The following is a 27,406-nucleotide window of genomic DNA, read 5'->3' as shown; positions in this document are numbered from 1 at the left end:
TCCTGGCTGGGTACTGCTTTTTCACCTCTCTCAGAAGAACACACACCTGGCAATGTCAATGTTTTGCATTTCTGGTCTTAGGGAAAGTACACATAATGGCAGGGAATAAACCTGACTTTTTCTTTTACCTCCAGAATTGGAAGGGGGCACCTTTTTTTTTTTTTAACCTATGTATGTTCAATCCAGTGCCTAAAGAGTCCGTAACACAGAGGTCCATGGATAAGATCTAAGGAGGGTTCATAAACACCCTAAAATGATATGCAAACTGGTTTGCTACACGAACACACTTCCTTTGCATTTTCAAGTATATCCGTAAACACTCTTCTGCTGAAGGTTCAGAACCACCGCTCGAAGCATGTTCCTTTTCCCAAGCAAGTTTCTAATCACTTAATAATGGGTCTCATTCCCTTAGCGTCTTATGGTTAGTATTCTTCCAACATCATGCAAGAACTAGGGCAAAAGTTGTGCAGCTTTAACCTACTGCTTGAAACGCTACACTGCAAAATGAAACTAAAACACAAGAGCACACACCCTGGTGCTGGACATGTGTATCAGCTTCACGGTTCAGAAACATGCTGGCAAAACTCATCTTCGTTGAGCCTAGCTAGTCCCGCCACTTGGAGAAAGTTCCTTCGCCTCCAGGGGAGACAAATACAGCTGTAGGGCGAGTGAGTTAGTCCTTGTCCTCCTCTTCCCCCTCCCCCTTCCTCTCCCCCTCCTCCTTCTCCTTTGGTACCAAGGCTATCCCTTTGTGGCTACACAATCCCAGCCTTCCTGGCCACTCCCCAGCCAGGCACGTCGGGGGCAACCACTTGGCAGGGCCACCCTGGGTAGCTCTTGGGACCGCAGTGGTGACAACGCCACGGCCGACCTTCTGACGTGACGCTAGCCCCAATTTCACTCACGTTTCCCGCACCACGGTTTGTCACCCCTCAGCTCTGTGGCTCCCTACAGGGAACAATACCACGCGCCTCCACCCCTCTCCATGACTTGACCTCGCTCTCACCAGAGCCCCGCCAGTCGCAGCCTCAACACAACGCCCACAAGGACCACGAGCGAGCGCCTCTGTTGTAGTAATATAATGTTATAGTAATTAAATATATAGAAATATTAAAAAATATGAAAGATATATAAAAGTAATTAAAATATATTAAAATTAATTAAGAAAACTCAAGCTTTGCCATCTGGATAGGAATTAATATAGTGTGTGCAAATGCGATAAACAGATTCTGACTTTCGAGTAGGGCCCAATTAGTGTGTGAGTGTGTGTGTGTGTGTGTGTGTGTGAAGTTATATATAGATAAGAAGTGGCTTGATGTCATAAGTTTGTAACATAAACAAGAAGCTTCCCTAGAAACATCTTAAAAGTGGTTTAATGTAACATTTCAGTAGATTAACATAAAAGGGGCTCCCTGTGAGGAACTCCCAAAAGGTTGTTTGAGGTAATAACCCTCTAAAGCAGTGGTAGTCAATCTGGTCCCTACCGCCCACTAGTGGGCGTTCCAGCTTTCATGGTGGGCGGTAGCAGAGCAACCAAAGTATAAATAAAAAGATAGATTTAACTATAGTAAGTTGTTTTATAAAAATTTATTCTGCCAAACTTAGCGAACATCCGACATAAAGTACTTGGTAAGTAATTATTTTTATATGCCTTAACTTGCTGTAATTCTGTTTTATAAATTTTATAAAGTAAAGTTACTTCTCTACTTTATATATTAAATCACCATTACTGTGGAACTGGTGGGCGGTTAGAAAATTTTACTACTAACAGAGATACAAAAGTGGGCGGTAGGTATAAAAAGGCTGACTACCCCTGCTCTGGATTGACACCTGTTAGAAAACCTTGGCCAAGAAAAGGTACTAAAGGTGAGGGGCCCCCTGCTGAGGTAGCCGCAAGACTCCAAGGTGACCGTGGGCTGTCTCCACCTTGCTCTGAGCTCTGACCAAAGACAGCTGAGAGGAGCATGCGAGGGCCCCCTTTAGCTGTACCCAGGCATGCCAAAAGGATTTGTGAGTAATAAATTGCCTGTGTGACTTGCAACTAACTTGTGTGTCAGTTGTGTTTTTCCTCGGTGGCAGTTAGTGTTGGCCCTGATCAGTAGCATCCTCATAGCTGCCTCAAGAGCAGTCTCAAAGAGGCTGCCACCCTGCTGATAAGCAGGAGTGTCCTACTGCATGGGGAAGTCAAATCAGGGACACCTGATGGAGGTAGAGCTTGGACTCTACTGTGACAGCTTCCAACGCCTACCGCAGCCCACACGTGACCAACGTCAGTAAACTCCAGCCTGGGGCACCGGCTTCCCGAGCTGAGGCCGGCCCGCGCATGCGTGGGACAGGGGGCGCTTCCGGCCGGCTTTTTTTTTCCAAGCCGCTGGACGCATGCGTCCCGTGACGCCACTGCCCGCTGAAGGAGGGCCTACTAACCGAGGCTCGCCGCGCTTGCGCAGTGGCTGGGCGCGAGCGTTTCTTTCCTCCTTTTTCAATTGGTTTTGAGGGGTTGTAGATTCGAGGTACAAAATGGCGGCCTGGAGTGTGTTCGGTACTGTTGTCCCCGCGGTCTCCGGCTAAGCGGACGGTTGTCCCCCTCACTGCCGGTCACAGAGAGACCAGGCCCCCAGGGGACATAGTGTCTGAGACTCGGGGCTTGCCGATCGCCGAATCCTTAGAATCCCCGCGCACCGGAAGCGGTGAGGTGCGCTCATCCGGCGGCCAGCAGCCATCGCGACCCGAGGGCCGGGGCTGCGATCTCGCACCTGCTTGCCGCCGCGCCCACAATCCAGCGAGTGCTGCGGCAGCCGGCCGGTAGGTGAGAGGCAGCGGGCAGCGTGGAAGGGGAGGAGTGCGCCAGGGCTCAGTACCGGCACAGCCGCGTTGGGTGAGGGCCCGCGGAGGAGGAGCCGCATGGGACCTGGGCCTGGAAGGAGGAGTCGGCCTGTGGAGCCCGGGCCTTGGGAGGAGGAGGAGCCCGATCGGCGTGCAAGACCTGGGCCTGGACAGGAACCCTGGAAAGGAGGGGCCTTATTGTAGGGGCCAGGCCTGGAGACGGCGCTCGGGGCGGTGAGGGAAGTCCGGGAGGGCGGGGCAGGATGACAGTAGCCACGCAGTCGCGGGCTGTTTGTGAAGCCGGACTAGGGCCGACTTGCCTAAGGCTCGTCCTGGTGCTGGGCTTCCAGCGGAGGCCGGAGCGGGCAGGATGTGCCCTTGCCAGGTCTTCTGGTTTCCTTCTTACCGGTTCCTCTCGGTACTTCTTCCCCCTTCGCCGTCTCACCTGTCTTCTTCTCGCTTCTTTTACTACCTCGTTGGTCTGGCTTCGTTTTCTTACTGCGACGCGGGGTCACCCTATTGTCCTGTTCCTTTAAAAATGAAGCAGGTTCGTTTTCCTCTAGCGGTTCGGTGTCCGGGGTTCGACCCTTGTTCTCTTTTTCCTTCGGGCATCGCACTTTCAAGTATGGTCAGATCTGTGTTCATCGTTGGGTAAACTGATGCGGGCGGCACAGTTCAACCCCTCGGGCCGGGCAGCACCAGATGGCAGAAACCGCATATCCTTCAGTTACCGAAAGTTTCCATTTCCTACCGCAACGCTTCCCAGGAATCACTTCATACCTTGGTGCCTTTTCACCGCCGGAACGCTTTTTAAATTCCTTATAATAATAGCTGGCATGTAAGACTCTAGGTGCCAGGCCTTAATCTAAGACTTGACAAGGATTGCTCCCCCTCCCCAACGCGCACAAAAAGAAAAGTTATTGTCAGAAAGGTCATGCTTTGAAATGAAATATGGATTTGTGAAAATATATTTTTAAAGCTTGTCTCATCATGCAAAAGAATTCTCATTTTCCACAGTAGAACTTTTAAGTTTTGGAGGAAAAGTATTATGTATAGTACATTAGAGCCTTTGCTTCTAACAGAACTTGTTTCTTTGGCAATATATAGTAAGCTCTTCCTGTGTTCCAGGGAGTATTCCAAACTAAGTTCTCCGCTTACCCCATTTAGCTAGTTCTGCAGATGAAGAAACTGAGGCACAAAAATTAAATAACTTGCCCAAAGTCTTCCTGCAAGAAAATGGGAAAACTGGGATGCCAGGGTGTTACTATAGTACTTTTAAAATATATAGTGTCCCAGATTTCTGTCCTAGCAACAGCTAGGACACTTATCACAGGTGGGCAGGTTTGGGGTGTTTGGAGTACAACCAGCGCACAGAACAAAGGTCCCTGCGCCTGTGGTTAGATACTGACTTGATGGCCATAGTAAGAGTATGGGTACAGCTACATAGTATAGATTGTTTTGCTATGCCAGTTATCTCTTCCATTGTGGATGTGAGTTAGAGGTTAAAGTTTGACTTTTATTATAGTTTTTGCACTTGCACCGAACCCCCCTCCCCATTTTCCATTTAATGTTTTTAATAGTTAACCCATTTATGCCTCGTGTTCCATTATTGGAACAGTAGGGACATGGGAGTTATTTATATCCTACTGCTCAAGGTCATCGCTGAGGTCTGATTTTTCACACATGTCTGCCTCCTGAGGGTGCATGTTATCACGTGGTGCACAGAGTTAGTCACTGCTGCAGATACTGGCGTGCCAGGAGCTTGTCAAAAAGTGATGTGAATTTTCGGAAAATTTTGGAAGAACCATCCAAAGACAGGTAAATATAACTTTACTGCACTACATCTTATACTAGTAATTTTTTTTCTGTTACTTCTCTACTGGTTATGCTATTGTGCTTGTAAAAATAAAATACCGAAGCTTTTTCTGTTGTATCAGTTATGTGTTTGTTGTTTTGCATGTTCCATCTTCAGAGCACCAGGCAAGACCACTACCACTAAGACTAATCATATCTTTTTCCCTTTTTTCAGTTGAAATTGTTTTACAAGTCTCAAGATGCCTCGAACTCCAAGTTTACTTGAAATAACTGACCTTTTAGCCGCAGATGACAGCATAGAAGCAAGCACTATAGTAATGTAGCCACCTAAAAACGCTGCAGTGCCTGTTTCTGATGAGGACTCAGGAGAAGACGACGGTGGAACAATATACAATCTGCCAGGCTCTTTACTGCGCACACCTGAGTACCTTACTCAAGATGGATGTGACACGGAGTCTGACTCTGATGACCCCTCACATTCACCTGAAGAGGACTCTCTTGACAATGAAGTTCTATCTATGTCTACTGCACAGCAACCTCCTCCGTCAAAGAGAAAGAAAGTGACAAAAGTTGTTTGCAAGTGGAAAAAAGCTGACCTAACTGCACAACCTGTAGCAGGTCGAGTTACAGAACCACCAAATGGTTTCTTCACCGAAATGAGAGCTCCTACAGAAATTCTTGAACTTTTTCTTGATGACAAAGTCGTTGAACTCATTGTTACCTACTCCGGTTTATACCCTGCAAGTAAGGGTGTGAATCTTGGCTTGACTAGCTCCAAATTCAGATGTGTTCTGGGAATCATTTTTCTTAGTGGTTACATCTCGGATCCTAGAAGGCGTATGTTCTGGGAACAAAGAAAGATGTGCATAATGTACTCATTAGTGCTGCTCATGAGACATGAGCGCTTTGAAACTATATTTCCTAATTTGCACGTTGCTGACAATGCACATTTGGACCCAAGGGACAAGTTTTCCAAGCTGTGATCTCTTATAAACAAACTTAATGAGAGATGTATGAAATTTGTTCCAAATAAAACATATTTCAGCTTTAATCCCTTGTTTCTTATTTTGGTCATCACGGGTGCAAACAGTTTATTAGAGGAAAGCCCATTCGGTTTGGCTATAAGTTTTGGTGTGCTGCAACGCATCATGGCTACAATAGCTGGTTTCAGCATATCAGGGTAAAAGCTCAAATACAACGCATGAAGAATGCGGTGTTGGAGCATCACTCATCCTTCAGTTTATCGAGGCACTGACAGGTGTACCCTGGACAGTACCATTTTGTATTCAATAACTTTTTCACCAGTACTGCACTTCTTGATAAACTCAGTTCAATAGGACATCAGGCAGCAGATACAGTGAGGAAAGATCGCACTGACATAGCTCCATTGGACTCAGGTGTAGCTCTAAAGGAAACAGAAAGAGACATGTTCGATTAATCAATGGCCAAAGCAGTACGGTCTGCAGATGGAATGATCACCATGTTGTCAGTGTTGCCTCACTTTTTGATGGTCTTGATACCTCATGTCTTGTCTGTCATTACCCTCAGAAACTGAAAAAGAAGAGTCAAGTTCAGCAGCCAAATACGATCAAAGTGTGAATAACCATTTCACAGGAGGCGTAGACAGAGCTAATGAAAACATCAATAAGTATCAGGCATCAATCCGTGGAAAAAAGTGGTATTCAAGCCCTCTCTTGTTCTGTCTCAAATTGGTCTTACAGAATGCTTCGGACATATGATGCATCTGCATCAGACATATGATGAGAAGCCAGTGGATTTTCTGGAGTTTCGTCGATGTGTGTTATGCCATTATCTGAAGACCCACGGTCACCCTCCAGGACCTGGCCAAAGAGGAAGACATTCTTAGAAGACTAATGTTGACTCACGTTACGATAGCATGAATCATGTGATAGTCAATCAAGCAGGAAAAGCAGACATGGTGTGCCAAATGTCATAAGAACACCACTTTTCTATGTGAAAAATGTGATATGCCTTACACGTGAAGTGTTCCGTTGACTATCACACTGAATAGCAGTGGTTGCCACCTCCTGAGATAAAAGACATGGTTTCCTCCATTATGTACAGCGTAGCAGTGGTTTTGCCTAGTGTTCCATTTTTGGAATGCCACGTACGTAACTCAACAATGGAATATAATAAAAATTTTTTCTCTTCAAATTCTTGTTCCTTGAATTTTTCTAGGTAACGTGAATTCATGCACAAAATCAAAAATTTCAGCCTCCAGCATAAATGGGTTAATAGTTTTAATACTGACAATGACTGTTACAACTTCTCACCTCTTCTGCCCTCTGGTGGAAATGTTAGTTACTGAACCACAAAATGGCCAAAATGCATGCAGAGACCTGGCCCCTGGACAGTTCAAGTTCAGTAAGGCATTATGTACAAAAGTACGTTGTTTTGTTTGGATTACAAAAATTATTAGCAAAACCTGACCAAATGTTTGTGGGGAGACATTAAAAAAGGATTCAAAGATTACTAGGAGGTTATTCAAAGCAGAAAAGACCCTGTGTAATTAGAGGGGGTCAGATTTTAGAGGACTTTGGAATGTCAGCATTTGAATATTTATAGAGACTGAAAAGCAGCAGGTGATAAGTAAGTTTGTATCTTAATGACCATGAAGTTCCAAGAACTTACTCTGGAGTTCTGGTGTTGAAGGCAAGCTAGAGTAGAGAAAGATTATCAGAAAGGGTGTAGCTGGCTTTGGGAGCTCTGGACTAATGGTAAAGTCCTGGGCAAGGCAGGCGGCAGAGGAGATAGAGGTCTTCTTGGCTCATTTAGCTGGTGAGTTATGCCACTCACAGTGGAACTCACCGTTGATCATTTTTGTTTTTGTTAAAGGGTATGGTGTAGAATAAAAAAACAAACTGCCAATTTCAAGGTACAGATATAATAAGCACCCTCTTTGGATAGGTATTTGTGTCCCTGTAATACTTTCTGTCCCCCGCTCCTACCCTGCCATGTAACTTGATGGTGTTAGAGGAGTTGAGCTCATGGATTATTTTTGAAAGGGTTGTAAATTCTCTTAGAATGTTACATTTTGAGCTTTTAAATGATGTCCTATTTTAGCAATATATAATTTGGGATAATTAAATGTTCAGTCTTGGGAAATGTATATCAACTGCTTGTAGAAGGGGACTTGTGCTGTGAAGGTGTGACCAGTGTCTTACTAAAATTCCTACCTAAGAATGAACTTCTTCACTGGATCATCTTGAAGAGAATTAAATATTAAAAACGTTTTTTTCTGTAGCAAGACTCTAAGTGTAATTTACATAAAATAAATTAGTTAACCACTCCGTGATTGTATAGACCAGTGGTAGTCAACCTGGTCCCTACAGCCCACTAGTGGGCGTTCCAGCTTTCATGGTGGGTGGTAGCGGAGCAACCAAAGTATAAATAAAAAGATAGATTTAACTATAATAAGTTGTTTTATAAAGATTTATTCTGCCAAACTTAGCAAAAATCCGACATAAAGTACTTGGTAAGTAATTATTATTATATGCTTTAACTTGCTGTAACTTTACTTTATAAATCACCATGACTGTGGAACCGGTGGGCGGTTAGAAAATTTTACTACTAACAGAGATACAAAAGTGGGTGGTAGGTATAAAAAGGTTGACTACCCCTGGTATAGACAGTATAGTACTTAAGATGTCAGATTTTAGCCCTGGCCGGTTATCTCTGTTGGTTAGAGCTTCGTGTGGAAGCACAGAGGTTGCTGGTCCGATCCTGGTCAGGGCACATCCAGGAACATATTGATGTTTTTGTCTCTCTCCGCCTTCCTCTTGCTAAAATCAATAAATAAAAATTTAAAAACATTTTTCGGATTTTAAGAAATCAGTTGAGGTTGCATATTTATTTTTTCCAAATAGAGTTGGTTTAGTGTTGTTCAGAGAGTGCCAGAATTCCTTAGAGACCTACCCTGCCTCCCTGCGTGCTCTTTGCAAAGTTCTCATTAAAACAGTTCCCACTGGTATCAGGAATGTCTTTATTTCATTTCATGCTAGAGTGGATTTTTAAAATTCTTTGTAAGAGTGATCTCTTGGTCTAGAAAAGCAAAATTTTTACTTCTTTTCTCTCTTAGGTTCAAAAAGATGGCCAAAAGAATTGCTGAGAAAGAGTTGACAGACAGGAATTGGGATCAAGAAGATGAAGCAGAAGAGGTAAAGTGAGAATGATCTCCTACCGCTTCCAAATGTAAACTTGGGGCTCCTTGTGAAGGCTGGTAGAGTGGAAGGGCTCTGCTAAGGCCATAGTGACTGGGAAACAGTATGGTTTCTTAGGACCTGTGCTTAGTATAGGCCTTTATTAACATTTGGGAGAGCCTTTCCACCAGCGCCTGTTCCCTAAATACGCTGCTCCTTTGTAGGAGTGCCTTCCTCCTGAATTTCGTAGACTTGGAGCAGCCTAAACCCATGCATGGTTTTAGTCCAGACTGAAGGGTGAGGACATGATCAAGTCATGACTTGCACAGTGCCAGCACTCAGGCTTGGAAAGGGGTACACCACTGCTATCTCAGCCTGCCTTTCCCCACGATGTTAGATTTCAGGAGATTGGGTAGTCTCGCTTAGTCTGATGTTTCCAGGAACCAGCTCTATTTCATGTTCTTAGAAATCTGAGATCCCCCTCCCCCTGTCCAACAATGGCATCGAGAGGAATAGACCATAGATTGATTGACCTAGGGCAGTGGTTCTAAAACTTTTTGAAGTTGGGGCACATTTAAAATCCTACAAATAGCCTGACTTGTGGTGGCGCAGTGGATAAAGCGTTGACCTAGAAGCACTGAGGTTGCCTGTTTGAAACCCTAGGTTTGCCCGGTCAAGGCACATATGGGAGTTGATGCTTCCTGCTCCTCCCCCTTCTCTCTCTCTCTCTCTCTCTTTCTCTCCCCTATCTCTAAAATAAATAAATAATTTTTAAAAATCCTACAAATAATTGTAGGCACACTATATACAAATTTCTGAGAAATATGTTATAATAAGTCAAATATTAAAAAAATCTTTAAGTGTGTTTTTATGGTAATTAAGCAAAATTAAATTTATTCTGACATGAAAAAACATTTTTATGTTACACTTTTTGAGTTATGCTTTTTAGAATTTATAAAAAAGAGGGGTTTAAAAATGACATAAAAGTTATCTTTTTATATATATAGATACATTCTTAGTAAGATTTAGTAAATTCAGCAGGTCCCAGCGCCAATGTGTTAAGTTTTTCATTCTTGTGTTTATGAGAAACATGAGCCTGATGTGTCCTAGCGATTTCTTCAATGTTTGGGCATATATCTGAAAGGCAAACTCTCATTTCCTCGTCAATACATTGAAGAATTTCTCTCTTTTTACTCTTAATTGTGTTGAGTGCAGAAAACCCCCACCATACATATCATCTTAACTTTACACCAAAGGATAGAAGAAAGTTGCCTCCAGTCTTTCTGGGGAACATAGGGGGTAGTGTAAACAATCCAGCACCACAGCTTAACAGCCTTTTGCAACCTAATCAGGCAAGTGAGGTGGGGAGTTGGGCAAACTGTCAGCTTACAGCCAATTCCCCACACCTCTGTCTCCCCAAAATCTAAACTTCAGAAACCCTGTTGGTTTTTTGGTCCTCAACAGGCATTCTCTGGAATACCATAGGGTGCACCTGGAAATCTTCTAGGGTGCACCAGTGCGCCCTGGCGCACGCACACTTTGAGAACCACTGACCTAGTGTCTTTCCTAACAAAATAAGAATGGTCTTTCACAAGGGAATGTTTTAATTCTCCTCTTACAAAGAGGAGTACACAGCTGCATTCCTGGTGCCTCAGCAGCCGTTTGGCACTCTCAGCTGGTTCACAGCTAGCCTTTCAAGTGAATAGAATAATGTCAGGTAAAAAAAATAATAAACCATGAATCTGCTCTTCTTTCTGAGTCTGTTTGCTGGTACTAATATTTTTTCGTTTACTAATAAGTGGACTAATGTGGTTAGGGAAGTCAGAATCACAAGTATGTTAATATTTAAACAGGGTTTTTAATATTTCTAACGGATGCAGTGCTCTTTACCAAGACTTCGAGAAATAAATTTTTCTCAGGTCTTACATGCGGCTACATTCTGGGCCTTGTAAGATTTAGACTACATATAAACATTTGCTTTGACATTAAAACATTTTAGGAATGAAAGAACTCCCATTTGGATAGATTGTAATGAATGAGTGTAGAAGGACATTACATTTAATTTGGGCAAATGTAACTAAATGATCCCTTCTGTGGCTATAGAGATCTCTTTAACATTTTTCTGAAACAACTATAGAACTTTTACAAAAAATATTTTATGCCAGTCATACAGGGTAAAAGGACGGAGCCAAATCCAGAGGTCCTCAGCACACTCGTAGTCGTGACACAGTGCTGGAGCGCACTCAGGGAAGTCCCCAGGGTCACGTAGGCCTAGCTCCTCAGCAGCCTCTTGGATAATGGGCAGATGAGTAGAGCTCTTTTTAAAAATAATGTGTATGTGTTTCATAAATACAAATTTTACTTTTGAAAACAGTACTAATAAGATACTAGATTTGAGCATCTGGGTTTCAGAACTGGCTTCACTCCTAATTCTTAATGTTCTTTAGGGTACCTTCCAGCCCAAGCTTTATTAGTACCTTTGACTCTATTTGAAATATCTGAAGACTGTTGAGTAGTTTTGTACCCAAGTGTTGATGGGCTTAATCTTGTCAAACTTGTGCACATGCTCTTCTCTCTGTGGTTCAAGTCTTGGATTTGTAGGTTCTAGAAGACATAATTTGCCTAACTAGCATTGGAATTCACACAAGATAGATAATGGACATAAATTTTATTTTACTGGGCCCTCTATAATTTGTATTACGAGTATTATTAACAGTACTTTAAAGCTAGCAGATGTTAGATACGTTTGCCTGGTCTGGCTTTTTCATTTAGCATTTTATCTCCTTTTTGGCCTTATCTTACCACTGTTTACTTTGTATACTCCTGCAGGTGGGAACATTCTCAGTGGCCAGTGAGGAAGTCTTGAAGAATAGAGCCATAAAGAAAGCAAAGCGTAGAAATATTGGATGTGAAGTGAGTGTTTCCTACAGCTTTCTGCCTCGGGGGGCAGTCAGATAGATATATGCTCGTTAAAGTGCTGACTTCTGTGAGGGCCTGGGTGTAGACCACAGCAAACATGGTAAATGGGAGCTCTGCGCCTTACAGGAAGCTTGCCCAGCTGCAGAAATAAGATACAGACAAACCAGAGTTGAGTGACAGTGAGGGGAAATTAAGGAATGTGTGTCAGGAGGGGGAAGAAAAACATGAGACAGTTTTGGTCTCCTCTGCTTCCTGGCATCCAGGTGTGGGTTGGAAAGTCCTTTATACTGGAAGCATTTCACCTGTCGATAATATTGGATATACTTCATTCCTGTGTTCAAAAAGATAAAGGACGAGTTGTCTGTAACTCATGACTTTAAGTCACGTGGTCAGGATTCAGCAGTCACTCCACACTGCAGACCCATGGGTGTGGTCTCGGTGGCCTGGCATCTCCTGTTGGGCAGGAGATGCTGGTCCGAACACTCCAGTGGCAGCTGTGGAACAAACCCACACACCTGCACCTTCTGCACAATTTTTTTTTAATTCCAAGTTCTTTTCTTGTCTAATCTCATTCTTTTTTGTATTTTTCTGAAGTTGGAAACGGGGAGGCAGTCAGACAGACTCCTGCATGCGCCTGACCGGGATCCACCTGGCACGCCCACCAGGGGGCAATGCTCTGCCCATCTGGGCATTGCTCTGTAGCATCCAGAGCCATTCTAGCACCTGAGGCAGAGGCCATGGAGCCATCCTCAGTGCCCGGGCCAACTTTGCTCCAATGGAGCCTTGGCTGCGGGAGGGGAAGAAAGAGACAGAGAGGAAGGAGAGGGGGAGGGGTGGAGAAGCAGATGGGCGCCTCTCCTATGTGTCCTGGCCAGGAATCGAACCCAGTACTCCTGCACACCAGGCTGACACACCTGAGCCAACCAGCCAGGGCCTCTAATCTCATTCTTAAGACGTGTTTAGTTGGATCACCCCTAAGATATAACCAGGGGTCCTCAAACTATGGCCTGCGGGCCGCATGTGGCCCCCTGAGGCCATTTGTCCGGCCCCCGCCACACTTCCGGAAGAGGCACCTCTTTCATTGGTGGTCAGTGAGAGGAGGATGCGCAAAGCGCGGCATCGCTTACGTACAGTACAACTTCCGGTGACGCTGGGACGCACGTGTCATGGCTCCGGAAGCACGTCATATCACTTGTTATGGCTAGCAGTGACAAATATTGAACCAGACATTGACCATCTCATTGGCCAAAAGCAGGCCCATAGTTCCCATTGAAATATTGGTCAGTTTGTTAGTTTAAATTTACTTGTTCTTTATTTTAAATACTGTATTTGTTCTTGTTTTGTTTTTTTACTTTAAAATAAGATATGTGCAGTGTGCATAGGGATTTGTTCATAGTTTTTTTTTATAGTCCAGCCCTCCAACAGTCTGAGGGATAGTGAACTGGCCCCCTATGTAAAAAGTTTGGGGACCCCTGGTATAAACACTACCTGAATACAAAGATCTTCCATGAATTGTCCTGACATTAGCAAAGCACTAAACTAAGGCACCTTTCTCCAAAAGTTCTCGGACAGAGAGCAGCAGTGGCAGGCTTTCATAAGGAATGCCACCTATTTCCAGAGCACCTTGTATTAGAGAGAAGGTTGAGCGCCTGCGGGCAGCCCTGCGGGAGAAAACAGCGTGGAGTTTTCCCAGTTCTGGAACATGTAGATTTGAGACTGAAATCAACTTCCAAAGCTTCTATAGGCTGACAGCTACAGAATTCCATAGGAAATTATAGATTAAGTGGGTGAAATACTTTCAGTTAACTTAATTTGATGTTTCTAGAACTTCCTTAGGCAAATTGTCTTTGAACAATACATGAAAAATATTTCATTTGGGGTTTGTGTTGAAAATGTGTTTTTCGTTTTAATTATGGGTGGTGGATACATCAATTATTGTATTAGGTGTTTTTTATTCCCTTTTATACCTTAAGTATATTTTAATAAATTTGACTGTAAATTAGAACTGTCCTCAGCTCTCTCAGGGAGGTGGCCTTGGTTTGCAGTGCTGTGGTTGTGAGTAATATCTCTCCTGTCCCAGCCTGCGAGCGGGCAGCGAAGGGATTCCAGGTGCTGTCAGCCAAGACGATGTTGCTGCTGACTGGCCATCTAATGTGTGCCTTTCCTTCGCCTTTCAGTCTGACAGTGGAGGGGCCTTTAAAGGTTTTAAAGGTCTGGTGGCACCATCTGGAGGAGCAGGGTTTTCTGGATTTGGTACCTGTGTTGGAGGGAAGCCTTTGGAAGGCTTGTCTAATGGAAGCAGCGTGACCAGTGCCACTCCCTTTTCCAGTGCGAGGGCCGCAGCTGAGACCAAGGTGGCCTTCGGTGAGTAGGTCCCACCCTCCACTGAAATCTGCCCAAAGATGTATTTCTTGTACTTATGTTGGGTTCTGGGTCAGCTCTAAGATCAGTAGACCTTGATAAAGTTCCTTTAACCATTGAGCCTCCAAATCTTCAACTGTGAAATGAGAATGACCCTGAGAATTGACCTGTGGGTCAAAGGATGAGAGGAAGCTCTCAGTGGACCCCTATGAAGGCCTGCCTTTCCAACCCCTCCTTCGATAATATGTGTACCAGACTTTGTGTATGACACACTTTTAGAAACTCTGGGATCCTCCAGCTGGTTTATGTTGCCCAAGATGTGCTGACTGCCTGGACTTGTTTTGAAGGAATTAGGACCCTAGGGATTAGCAGCAGAGAATGGGATCATGGGTTAACATCTTGGTTCTTGGAAATGATCCTGACTGGCTGGATTGTGCTTAGCTTGTTATTCTAAAAGTGTATACTGTTTCATTTTCATGAGGCAGAATGCTTAGTGTAATTAAAATAAGCACGTCTGTTTAAGATTTTAACTGCATTAATATAGTATGTTCATTCATACAACCTTGTAGATTAAGTTTTATACTAGCAATATTTTCTGGGTGAAATAGGCATCTTTTTGAAGGAAAAGATTATTTTAAAATAACCAATGCAAGCATATAATACTGATCTTATATTAAGTTTGATTTGATTTTTTTGTGATAACTAGATCCTAAATATTAGATGTGTGCATACTTCTTGAACTGTCACAAAAATGGGGTGCAGTAAAAGCAAATAAGAAGAGTGATATAAAAATCTAGATGATTAAGACAAGTTAATTTCTAAGTAAATCTTAAAACTTGATTTTCCTATAGGATCTGTTGCTGCAAATGGCCCCACCTCCTTGGTTGATACTAAGAGTTTAAATCCCAAAACCAATGGTGATGGTCTGCAGCCCTTCTCCTCCTCCTCTGGCGGTCCAAGCCCGGCACCCCGCGGGAGCGCCTACCACAGGCAGCTGGCCGCCCTCAACTGCTGTGTGCGGGACTGGATTGCGCAGCACGTGGACGCCAATCCGCTGTGCGACCTCACGCCTGTCTTCAGGGACTATGAGAACTACCTGGCGGGCATTGAGCAGCAGCTTGGTGATGGTGGCAGCAGTGACCCAGAGAGGGAATCCAGCAAGATGTCCCTCGACACACAGTCTTCTGCCCTGTTTGGTTCGACAAAGTTACAGCAGGAGTCCCCATTTTTGTTTCACGGAGACAAAACCGAAGGTACCTCTGAAAAGAAGACCGAATCTGTGCCTGAAAAAAAAGTGGACCCATTGCTAGGAGCAACAAGTGCCTCCTTTAACTTCGGCAAGAAAGTTGATGGTTCTGTTTTGGCCTCGCTGAGCTCTGGCCCCCTGGCTGGGTTTTCATTTCCTCCTGGAAACTCCAATGTATTTGGCAAAGATCCTGCCCAAAGTAAAGCAGCGTCTTCCCCGTTCTCCGGGAAAACACTGGAGAGCCCGGCAGGAGGCGTCTCTGATGGCAAAGGTAAATGCGTGCTTGCCGGGGCGGTTTCTGTCCATGGAGAAGCGTTGCCTCCAGCGAGTGGCCCTGTGCAGAGGGCCCAGCCGCTGTGAGTTTCAGCTTCCCTACTCTGTAGGGTTACAATAAGGATTAAGAATATAAAAATAAGTTAATATGAAATTATTTAGTGCAGTGACTTTGAAAAGTATTGAACATTTGGCTTTGCATATAAAAAAGAAATTAATTAACATATTTTGAAAGTTATGTTATTTGAAAGTTTTATCATGAATATTCACTAAATTGTTTGTATTTAGAAAATTTGGTTATAAATAGTCACATAGCAAAGCAGTACTAGAAATTTTAAAAGGTAGACTTTTTATAGCCATGGGGAACAAATTAACAGTGTTTCCCCAAGACATGTGTGGATTGCATCACCTTTCCAGAACTTTCTGCTGTTTGTAGAGTTAGTGCCTCAGGCACAGAGTCTGAGTCTTAGTCCCAGCCCCTCCACTCTCTGAAAAGTGGACACTTCTCATCTCTCTCCGTCACATGCTGAACGGATAGTGTCTATGAAGATATTTGTAAGCAGTTCAAGTCCCTCTGGGCCGTGTTAACACCCTGATCCCTGAGGGAGGCACCGCAGTGCCAGTGTGCCTGAGTATTCTGTTCTACCAGGAGGAGCCAAACCACCGGTCCCTGTCCTTCCTTCAAGTGTATCCTCAGGCCAGAGCCCTCCAGGGAGCAGCCCAGACTGCAGATCCAAATAGGGTGAATGGAGAGTCTGCCCCGGCACTGGGCAGCTTATAGCGGGATGTGGAATTTGAGTTGAGCCTCCATCTCTGTGAGAAGCCTTTCAGTACAGCCTGGACTGCTCATCTTGTGCTTGTCACATTTTATGCATCGGGAAGACTTGCAGAGCTTGTTTAAATCTCAAATGCCCATCCTCAAGAACCTAACTGGGGAGTCCCAAGATCTTTTCTAACAATAAAACTCCTGAGGATATTCTGTGGCATACCAGTTTCAGAACCATGGCCTTACAGAGCAGAGCGCCTTAAAATTGAAATCTTGTGACCTGAGTTGTTGAAACACCAGAATTGTTTCTCTTAAGAGTTGCTTTTTGATTTAGGGGATTTTATTGAATGGCCTTTCTCTTTAAGAGGATGGGTATTGTGTCTAATGCTGTGTCTTAGCCCTCCCCCCGTGGTTGGGGCACTGGAATGAAGGGAAGTACTATTCTGGCTCGGTGGGGGTGGGGTGGCGGTACCAGTACCAGTACCAGTACCAGAATTCGAGAGGCTGGCAATTCAGATATAGCTAAAGTTTCTTAGACTCTGACAACTTACCCTATAAAATATTGTTTAGTCCCTGTCTGATTGATGTTGACTGTTCTTGGCATGATGCGGGTGTGGTCACAGGAACCTTTGGGGATTAGGTGTTAGAAGCCTTTCTGAGATTTTAATTGTCCAGTAGTCTTTTGAGCACACATAAGTGTTTGTTACCAGTCCATGTCCCCAAAGCTTCGAATGTCTGAGTATGGAATAAGGAAAGGTTGATTGGGAAGATGCCAACTGAGAAGATGGGAGACCCAGTCCTCAAATCTATCTTAAGAAATTCCAAAGTTCAGGCTTCTTTTATGTGAAGAGGGTAGAGAAAATGGGAGGGGCAGGAGGTGACCGACTCCAGATGGTGGTCACCAGCAGGGGTCTGAAGAAGATTGTGCTTAGTCTGTTGACCATAGTTGATGTGGGTCTGGTCATGAGGTTTCTGCAGATCTTTGACACACAATACATACTTCCCTTATCTCCTGGGAGAGGCACTTTCTGGTAAGGGGTGTGTTAGTGTAGAAGAACTCAAGCCACAAGCCGAATTCCTCTAGTGATCAGCATGTCCATCTGCAAGACTAAGCAGAAGCTGTTAGCCAGAAGCCACAGGAAGGAGCAGGCGTAGACTGGGTGGGAGTCAGGCCTGCGCAGCACTCTTGTCTGTTCCGTGCTGACTGTGTTTTCTGTAGAAGCTCACATAGACACCGAGTCATAGCAGGGAGGTTCTCATTCCAGGGCTTTTTACAGCTGAACATTTGTTTTAGGAGAGAGGTATATGTTCCCATTGAAAATTGTTCTCATTTCTCACAAAGTAATTAAAATCCAGTGGGTGCACCCTCCCCCTCTACACACACAAACACAATTTAGTATTAGCTTACATGGAATTTTTAGGTTGAAGTGGGGGATAGATAACAAACATCCGTTATCATGCTCTTGATTTGAATTTGAATCTTACTGAGTGTAAAGCCAGTAGCCACGGCCACCATCACAGCCGCCTGGCCCATGCAGGTTCGCATTTGATTCGTACAGACGGTAATGAAACAACGGAGCCAAGAACTGGTGGGCCATTAGCTTTAATCCTAGCTTGCAACTGTTGGGCAAGAAATATACACAGTGGGAAAACACTTCCCTTTCCATTCAGGGCTCCCAAAGCCACTGACTCATCTGAGTTTCCTAGAATCAAAGGTTTGTACCTCACCAGCCTCATTCACCTCTGTTCCTCATCTCTTCTCTCTGCACAAACTCGGCACAAACTGGCTTTTCCTTCAGCACTCCTCCATCTTGGCTGCTTCTCCTCTCCTCCATGTGGCCTTTCTCTGCTCTCCTCCAGCATGGGCTCCTCTGCCCCATTTTATAGTGTAGAAATGAAAACCTTTAATCCAATATACAAACAAGGAAGTCTCTGATACAAAGTCACTTATCTGAGGCATAAATGGGATTCCTCAAGAGAGTGCACCACCCCACATCATGCAATAGTCAAGGGTGTGAGGAAAAGCTTAGCTTTGAAAAGATCTTAGTATTAAAAGGGCGGGAAAGTGTTAAAACTAAGCCTTAGGCTAGAATGACTTTGCCTGCTTTCAGCATGTCCCCCACACCCAATGTAAACTATAATCGAGCAAACATATATATCATATTTACAAACGTATTTGACCAACACTGAGTCAGTGTTATTTTTATAAAAGGTGGAGATGAAGAGGAAAATGACGAGCCACCCAAAGTGGTCATCACTGAGGTGAAAGAAGAAGATGCCTTTTATTCCAAAAAGTGAGTAACAGTAGAAGAATCGCGTGGTGATGTGTTAGAGACACAGACAGAGGCCTCTGACCGGAAGTGAGGTGACGCCCCACTGAATTCACTGAGCCTCCCGACTGGGATCAGGGTGTGCCTACTCTAGCGCCTGGGGCAGAGGCCAAGGAGCCATCCCCAGCCCCCAGGCCATCCTTGCTCCAATGGAGCCTCCCTGTGGGAGGGGAAGAGAGAGACAGAGAGGAAGGAGAGGGGGAGGGGTGGAGAAGCAGGGAGGAATTCTTGGCCTGTTTATTTAGAAACAAACAGATGCTAGAAATTTCCTGCTGGGCGTAGCCTTCTCTTTTCTGCTGATCCCGCTCCTTCCTGCTATTAAAGTGCTTTAGAGCGGGGCTTTCCTCTGGCCTTGGTGCCCCATCGCACCTCCTCCCTCCCTTTCCTTTTTTCCTCCCTCTTTCCCTCTGTCCCCCAACCCCCCCACCCCCGTAAGGGAGTCACAGTCACTAGTCACTGACTTCGGGTTCAGTTTCCATCTGTAGATTGTATCATGTTCACCACCCCAAGTCAGATCCCCTTCTGTTACCATGTATTTGACCTATTTTTGTTTTGGGGTTTTTTTTTAGTTATTTACTTTTTTAAGTGAGAGTAGGGGGAGATAGACCGACCCCTGCATGCACCCCACTGGGATCCACCCGGCAATGCTGGGGCCAATGCTTGAATCAACCAAGCTGTCCTCAGTGGCTGGGACAAACATTCAAACCAATTCAGCCACTGGCTGCGAGAGGAGGAGAGATAGAGGAGGGGGAGAGGAAGGGGGAGAGAAGCAGATGGTCATTTCTCATGTGTGCCCTGACTGGGAATCGAACCTGGGACATCCACACGCCAGGCTGATGCTCTGACTACTGCACCACTAGCAGTTAAGCTATAGTGTTAATTACTTTTGAGAACTTTTAAAAAGACGCCAATAGCCTGACCTGTGGTGGCGCAGTAGATAGAGCATTGACCTGGAATGCTGAGGTCACTGGTTCAAAACCCTGGGCTTGCCCAGTCAAGGCACATATGACAAGCCACCAGTGAACAGCTAGAGCAAAGCAACTGTACTGCTCACAAAAATTAGGGGATATTTCAAAATGAATATGAAACGATAAAATGGCTCCTAATTTTTGTAAGCAGTGTACTTGTTACCCCTTTCCTCTCTATAAATTCAGTAAGTAAAACATTTTTTTTAAAAGAGGCTAACAATTCCTTTTGTCTGTTTTTAAAAATTAATTACACAGATGACATAAGAGATGGCCCTGACTTACTGTTTTTTCCTGATCAGAATAAACAGGAGCAGGCGGTGGCTGTGGTTAGTTATTCCTCTCCTAAGGAGTGTGTGACATGGGGCTGGGAGACCTGACTGCGTTGTTGTTACTTAGGGAGCTCAGAAGTTGCTGGAATCCTGAAGAGAATTCAGAAATAAGAAACAGGAAAGAAGGGAGGGCTGGCGGGCAAAGTGTTTGTCATGTGTTTGTTCTTGTCCTTCAAGACCAGGCCAGGGAGGGATGGGGTGTTTGCTGGGATTTTGACTGACTTGAGAAAAGGTAGTTACAGAAAGTGTGATTCAAAGTTACACAGAACCCGTCCAATAACTTGATAAAAAAGGGGAGGGTTCCAGAATATCTGACCCGATTTCCCAACTCAGGTTTATGCCTGGACCCAGGGTTGGTGAATGATCGACCCGAAGCTTCCTCTGCTCTCAATTAGCAGAGGTGTTCCACGTAAGTGGGAGGTGGTGCCCGTGGTTAGGAAGCTGACTCGATTCGTCAGTGTGTGCCTGACTGTACTTTTTTTCTCTCCATAGGTGTAAACTGTTTTACAAAAAAGACAGTGAATTTAAAGAGAAGGGTGTAGGTACGCTGCATTTAAAGCCGACAGCAAATCAGAAGACACAACTTTTAGTGCGAGCAGACACTAATTTAGGTGGGTACCTCTTCCCGGTGGCTTAGCTGTCGTAATCATTACAGAGTGCACAAGCCCTTTGCCTTGTTGACTTTCGTCTTTGAGATTTTTTAAAAATTTTTTTATTTACAGAGACAGAGAAAGAGTCAGAGAGAGGGACAGATAGGGACAGACAGGGACAGACAGACAGGAACGGAGAGAGATGAGAAGTATCAATCATCAGTTTTTTTCGTTGCGACAGCTTAGTTGTTTATTGATTGCTTTCTCATATGTGCCTTGACCGTGGGCCTTCAGCAGACCGAGGAACCTCCCCCCCCCCCTTTTTTTTTCCAGGGACAGAGAGAGAGTCAGAGAGAGGGATAGACAGGGACAGACAGACAGGAACGGAGAGATGAGAAGCATCAATCATTAGTTTTTCGTTGCCCCATTGCAACACCTTAGTTGTTCATTGCCCTCTCATATGTGCCTTGACCAGGGGCCTTCAGCAGACTGAGTAACCCCTTGCTTGAGCCAGCGACCTTGGGTCCAAGCTGGTGAGCTTTTTGCTCAAGCCAGATGAGCCTACGCTCAAGCTGGTGACCTTGGGGTCTCAAACCTGGGTCCTTTCGCATCCCAGTCCGACTCACAGCCTGGTCAGGCTAGTCTTTGAGATTTTTAAAGTATATCGATGTCGTTTTTGGAACAGATCGTTCAGGCCATGTTCATCCTATAATCTTCAATTATTTCTCCATTTATTTCCATACTGGGGCAGTAGTATATAAGAAGATGTAGACTGTTAAACGCTATGGCCAACGAGTAACCAAAATGGTTTTCATGTTGCTTTGTGTTAGAAATGTGACGGAGAAGCTAAGATAAAGTGGGTCGCTTAAGAGGAAGCACACAAGGGGAATTAACCATGTAAGGCAGTGGTTCTTAACCTTTCTAATATCATGACCCCGCAATACAGTTCCTCATGTTGCAGTGACCCCAAACCAAAAAATAATTTTGGTGGCTTCTTCATAACTGTAATTTTGCTACAGTTATGATTCGGAATGTAAATACCTGATATGCATTATGTATTTTCCGATGGCTTTAGGCGACCCCGCCGGGTCGCGACCCACAGGTTGAGAACCGCTGATGTTAGGGAATCCTTTTTTTTTTTTTTTTTTTGGTATCTTTCTGAAGTTGGAAACAGGGAGGCAGTCAGACAGACTCCCGCATGCGCCTGACCGGGATCCACCCGGCATGCCCACCAGGGGGCGATACTCTGCCCATCTGGGGCGTTGCTCTGTTGCCACCAGAGCCATTCTAGTGCCTGAGGCAGAGGCCATGGAGCCATCCTCAGCGCCCTGGCCAACTTTGCTCCAACAGAGCCTCAGCTGTGGGAGGGAAGAGAGAGACAGAGAGGAAGGAGAGGGGGAGGGGTGGAGAAGCAGATGGGCGCTTCTCCTGTGTGCCCTGGCCGGGAATCGAACCCGGGACCCCTGCATGCCAAGCCGATGTTCTACCACTGAGCAAACCTGGCCAGGGCCTAAGGGAATCCTTTTTATATAGCGAATAATCAGTAACACATCTCTCAGCACCCCCCAACAGTCCACAGAATGGAGGGGCGTTTCTGGAGGGGTGGTCAGGCCAGAGAGGATGTGGGTGCCAGGTTGGCTGCAGAACAAAGCTTCCCAAGGCCTTCTTCTTTCCTGTAAGCATAACTCATGTGCTGATGCCACTGCCATGCTCACCCTGAGCTGAGCCGGCCCCCAGGACGCATTTTCTTGCTGATCTCTCTGACTGATGGATGTAGGGAAGCCTCCGGGCTCTGCCACTATGTGCACCCTTCATGCAAGGGTGGATGGGGTGGCAGACAGCTGTGGGCTGAGTGCCATGTGAGTGCTGTGTGGTCCGAGGCCAGGGCAGGTGCCAGGCAGGGTGGCTCCAACGCGGTCCCATTGGGTCCCAGCCCTGCCTGTGGCCTCAGTCCTCTTAGGACACTGCTGGCCTCTGTCAGCCACGCCTGTGTTTCTGATGCTCCTGCCGGTCCCAGTTTCCGATCCACGGTGTTTAAGTAGCTCCAGTGCATGCTCTTGAGTGTTGGAAAGCTGTGGTTTCATGGAGCTAGAGTTTGTGTGGTTTTATTTATTTATTTCTTTAAATGCAGGCAACATACTGCTGAATGTCCTGATCCCTCCCAACATGCCGTGTACACGAACTGGGAAGAACAATGTGCTGGTCGTCTGTGTGCCCAACCCACCCGTGGATGAGAAGAACGCCACTGCACCCGTCCCCATGCTGATTCGGGTGAAGACGGGCGAGGACGCAGATGAGCTGCACAAGATTCTCCTGGAGAAAAGGGACGCCTGAGCCTGAGCCTGAGCATGGACCGAGGGTGGCTGCTGGGCTGCTCCCGCCGCCCGGCCTGGTCAGCGTCTCCTCCCGGTCTGACCTAAGGACTTTTAGAGAACTTAAAACTTTTGTGAGGAAGATTAATGTGGCCAATAAAACCTTTAATGTTAAGTGTCAAGAAACTGTACTCTCCCTTCCTAAGAATTGTCTAATGTGTAAAATACATTTGAAAGAAATTTCAGGAAATATTTTTAATGCTCATTTATTAAACTAACCGCAAGTGATTTCTTAATGGACCGAAATCAGGGTATCGACTATATCTCCCAAAGGCTTTTCCGACCGTGGGTTTGGGCGCAGGTGACTAGAAGCTCACTCACGGCCTCCCCCCGCCTGGGGGGGGCTTGGCTGGTCTGTGAGGGTGGTGTCCCTCCCCAGTGACTGTATCGCCATCAGTGTGAGCCATCCACAGGCGTGGGCCACCCTCCACCCTGGAGGCTACCGTGGAAGATTAGGACTGCTTTTTCCTTTTACAGGGACATGAGCAGCTTGTTTGGTTTTGTAGTTTTATTCATGGGGTGCTGTTACGTCTGTGACCCATTGTGACAAATGGGATAGAGGGGGACTGCCAGGAATGAGGTTTAAAAGCACAAATTTGGTAACTTCCAGCTTGTAAACCATGGACAGTAAACCCTGTAAAAAAGAAAAATGATACTTCAAAAGGACGTGAACTCGCTTCGTTATCTGTTCCACGGTGAGCCCTCTGGACCTGAAGTGTACCTCCTGCTGATGTCACAGGAGCTTGCGTTCCACGCAGGAATTACCAGGAGCACACAGTGAGGCAGTGGGAGAGGAAGCCGCATGTGGTGTTGCCTTCACCTGGCACACAGCATGTCCTACATTTGGCGTCTTGAGCTTGCCATTCCCTTCTCTTAAAGTGTCAGTTTCTTCAGGATGTCCACTGAGAAGGGAGCATGGTTGGCCCAAGTGTGCCATGTCTTCTCCACAGCTGCCAGGCACTTGACACTAGTGTGCTCTGAAGATGGGGCCAAGTGGGTGCAGTTTTCACGTTGCCACGTCCATTTCCATGAACCATTTGATGCTGGCGCCAGATGGTCTTGCCCAAGGCTCAGGGTCAGTGCTGAGGGCTCACACTTGTCTGTTCAGATCTTCAGAACATGTCTTCTGACTTAGAAAAGAGGAGTCAAAATAGTTGTGGATAGTATTGTTGCTTTTGCAGGGGGAAACAATTTTTAGATGTAAAGGGTGTGGGGAAAGTTATGCTCAAGTATGTTAACTCTTAAATATTCAAGGTAACATAGCTGGGCCCGGCATTTACCGAGATTCTTGTACTGCTCTGTTTTTAGCTGCAGTGGGAGGGTTTGGGCCAGGGTGTCTTTGAATGAATACATGCAGAGAAAGGTGTGCTTGTACTGTGTTGGGGTGTTGTCACACCCAGTTGATCATGAGACCTAGGGAGAAGGAGCAGTGGTTTTTGCATTTACTCTTTAGAGTTGAGATTATTCGTGTACTTTTGTTACGGATGATTTAGTATAAACAAGTGGTCCATGCTGTTACAGTAATCCCAGCCTTGCCACGTGCACCTTGTATTTGTCCAGCTGTTAGAACAAGGAGGACATCCCAGCGAAAGAGCAGCTCTCAGCAGGCATCTATAGGAATGCTGGTGTTACTGGTGCATTGTTCAGTCAGCCTTTGCACAGACGGTGTGATATCCAACTAGGGGCACGGGAAGGTCAGACTGGGCCACCTTCAACCCTACAGAAGTAGTTTTTGTCTTTCTAAATTAGTGGATGGATACTTGTGGCTTTCTTTCCTAACATTCCCAGCAAGTCATTGCTGCTAAGACTCACTGTTAAAGTGAAAATTACAGGGAAAAATGTGATGTGTATACCATAACTCAAAATGTGATATTTTCTTAAAATTCCTATGCTTTAGGAACTTGTTGGCCTCCACTTTAATTATGTGCTAATACAAAAGAACCTGGCAATATGTGAATTTTACCGAAAACCCATCCTTGTGTGTTGCTTGGAGAAGGGGCCCCTTTGCCTTCCCCAAGCAACCTTACCTTCCCCAGTGTATTTGATACCTATACTCTACCCCATGGGGTTAGATTTATTTTTAACCAAATGTTAGAAATAAGTCTTTAGTACATTTAACTGTGAGCTGAAATTTTCATTTTTGGTTTACAAACCTAGAAATATGCACATGACCTAATGTGAGGTGTGTGTCTTTTGTTCTAAGGTGTTGTTGCATCTTGACAAATATTGAGCATCCTGGTGGCCTTTTTTCAAACCGGCGTGTGTCCATCTCATCCCTTTGAGCATTCCCAGTAGGCAGGAACAACACCTGACTGTTGTGCTGTCGTCTTCCTTGTTAGAGTTCCAGACTGAACACGTGTGTCCAGCTTTTAAAGGAAGTTTAGATTGTACTGTTTCCCATGGAAGGATAAGTCTTGACTGTTTAGGGACAGATTTTCTGTGAAAGGATGATTGTTTTACAGCTTCAATTCTAAATCCTATTTTTGATATGCTGCATGCCAAAACTACCTACCTAATATCGCACCTTACTGTTAGTTCAGACCAGTTCTCAGAGAAATCTTTCTGCTTTCTTTTGAAAGGGAAAGTATTTGTTTTGGGGCGTTTGACAAAGTTTCTTCCAGGACAGTCCAAGGGCAAGTGCCATGCACTTAAAGGTGTTGTGACCTGAATGGCTCACTCCTGAACCCCTACTCTCCATTCTCATTCTGAGAGTGAGACTTTGAAGTAGAAATTGGATTGTCCTACAGTACCGGCAGGTGACAGAGGTACTCGGCAAACTCACCTTCCAGTCCTGCACTGTGAGCACAAGGCCACTTGTGTGAATTTGGCCGGGGGGCCTTCATGGGAAGCACTAGGACTCTCCCGTTTGCAGACACAATTGTAAAGGAGATGGAAAACCTCCTAGCAATCAAATGGATCAACTGTTTGCTTTCTATTTGAAATAGGAAATTGTTTAAATACTTGAATTATCAGACCATGTAATCTCAGTTTGTATTTGTTTTTGAATGATCCCATTGAGGAAGTGTAACAATCCGTGAAATGTGAATAAATGGGAAGTAAACAAAATCACAGTGTTTGACACCTTTATGTTCCTCGGTGATGCACCTGGCGTTAATACAAGCCCCACAGGCAGGCGAGGGGGCTGCCTGCAGAGGTGGTGCTGGACGCTCTGCTTGGAGGGAAGGAAGGGCCGTTTATCACCAGGCCCATGTGCAGTAAACCAGGCCCCTTGCAGATCAAGATCTTGTTAAACTCGTGTTACAAGTAAGAATGGGAATAATAGCACCTTCACTGTCTGCTGTTGGTAGCACTGTTCAAGACATTTGTGTATAGGACCTGGTTTAGTCCTCATAGCAGTCCTTCCTCTGTGCTGGGTTTTCCAAAGAAATGACTTTGGGCAGGTTATGTTTCTTACAGAGAGGCCAATCGAGTTGAGGTCTGTGTCCAGATCCATCTCAGTCAGAAATCTGAGCCCTCTTAGGGACATTTTAGAAATAGGATCAAAATGATAAAAAATGTTTTGAATTTATTTAACTTAAAATCTTCAGTGATTTAGAAAATCATTATTAAGGCATTAACAGAACTATATTTAGTATTTGGAGTCAGCCTCATTTTTTTTTTAAGTCTTCTGAGTTGTTCAGCACTTAACTGGCTTATAAGAGATGTGCTCTGGTAAAGAAGATATTGCAAAGACTAACTTAACCATCAAATTGCGTTCCCTTGCCTGACCTGTGGTGGCATAGTGGATAAAGCGTCGACGTGGAACGCTGAGGTCGCCGGTTTGAAACCCTGCACTGTGTGGTAAAGGCACATATGGGAGTTGATGCTTCCTGCTCTTCCCCATCTCCCTCTCTCTCTCTCTCTTTCTCCTCCCCTCTGTAAAATTAATAAATAATAAATAAATTGTGTTCCCTTGAACTGGTTACATCTAATAGAGGTACTGTTTCAGTGGCTCAGCAGAGTGGCTGGGCTAGAACCTGGGTTTCTCAAGTGTGGTCCTGGGTGCTGCAGCCCCAGGGGACTTAAAAGACCCGCTGAGTCAGAACTGGGAGGGAGCTCGTATGTTGTTTTGTTTTTTAAGATATAATCCACATGCTATCCAATTCACTTGTACTCTACAATTCAGTCATTTTGAGTATATTCACAGTTGTGCAACCATCAGCACTATCTAGTCCCAGGATATTTCCTGGGTTTTAACAAGTGGTTCTGATACACAAATTTGAGAACTACTGGGTTACATCTGGGCTCCCTTATAACTTTAACGTTTAAAGATAACCTAGGACACCCTTTGGGCACATTTCAGTGCAGGGAGAAACAGCGGTGACTGTCAGATGTACAGAACCTCGCCAGCCCTGTACATACATACATGTCTCATGTGAACCTGGCTGCACCCGGGAAGTAGGTGGTGATTCTACTTCACAGCTGAGAAGACCCAGCCAGATTTAGACAACAGC

At 45.1% G+C, this 27,406-nt stretch overlaps 1 protein-coding gene across 14 annotated transcripts; it reads left to right on the top strand.

The window, feature by feature from the left end:
- The first annotated feature begins 2,417 nt into the window (after window positions 1–2,417).
- On the top strand, window positions 2,418–26,018 carry NUP50 (nucleoporin 50). Of its 14 annotated transcripts, XM_066255570.1 has the most exons (10): window positions 2,419–2,802; window positions 4,479–4,641; window positions 4,853–6,766; window positions 8,738–8,816; window positions 11,628–11,711; window positions 13,895–14,081; window positions 14,930–15,595; window positions 18,576–18,657; window positions 20,483–20,601; window positions 22,712–26,018. In XM_066255570.1, the coding sequence occupies exons 4-10, from the start codon at window positions 8,748–8,750 to the stop codon at window positions 22,912–22,914; spliced, it is 1,410 nt and encodes a 469-aa protein (XP_066111667.1). In that variant the 5' UTR covers window positions 2,419–2,802; window positions 4,479–4,641; window positions 4,853–6,766; window positions 8,738–8,747; the 3' UTR covers window positions 22,915–26,018. The 14 variants fall into 14 exon arrangements, with proteins under 14 accessions (XP_066111711.1, XP_066111720.1, XP_066111667.1 ...); XM_066255568.1 differs by lacking the exon at window positions 4,479–4,641; XM_066255580.1 differs by lacking the exons at window positions 4,479–4,641; window positions 4,853–6,766 and having other exon boundaries at window positions 2,419–2,806.
- The last annotated feature ends 1,388 nt before the right edge of the window (window positions 26,019–27,406 follow it).

The sequence above is a fragment of the Saccopteryx bilineata genome, chromosome 1 (genome assembly GCF_036850765.1).
Source record: "Saccopteryx bilineata isolate mSacBil1 chromosome 1, mSacBil1_pri_phased_curated, whole genome shotgun sequence".
Taxonomy (NCBI): Eukaryota; Metazoa; Chordata; class Mammalia; order Chiroptera; family Emballonuridae; genus Saccopteryx; species Saccopteryx bilineata.
The sequence above is the reverse complement of the archived record's forward strand: the minus strand, read 5'-3'. Positions and strand labels throughout refer to the sequence as shown.

Excerpts from the sequence above, each read along its gene's own strand:
- NUP50 (XM_066255560.1), top strand. The coding sequence starts at position 3,087 with ATGACAGTAGCCACGCAGTCGCGGGCTGTTTGTGAAGCCGGACTAGGG. Across the intron at positions 14,082-14,929 it reads TGAGACCAAGGTGGCCTTCG|GATCTGTTGCTGCAAATGGC; the intron begins GTGAGTAGGTCC and ends ATTTTCCTATAG. Across the intron at positions 18,658-20,482 it reads GATGCCTTTTATTCCAAAAA|GTGTAAACTGTTTTACAAAA; the intron begins GTGAGTAACAGT and ends TTCTCTCCATAG.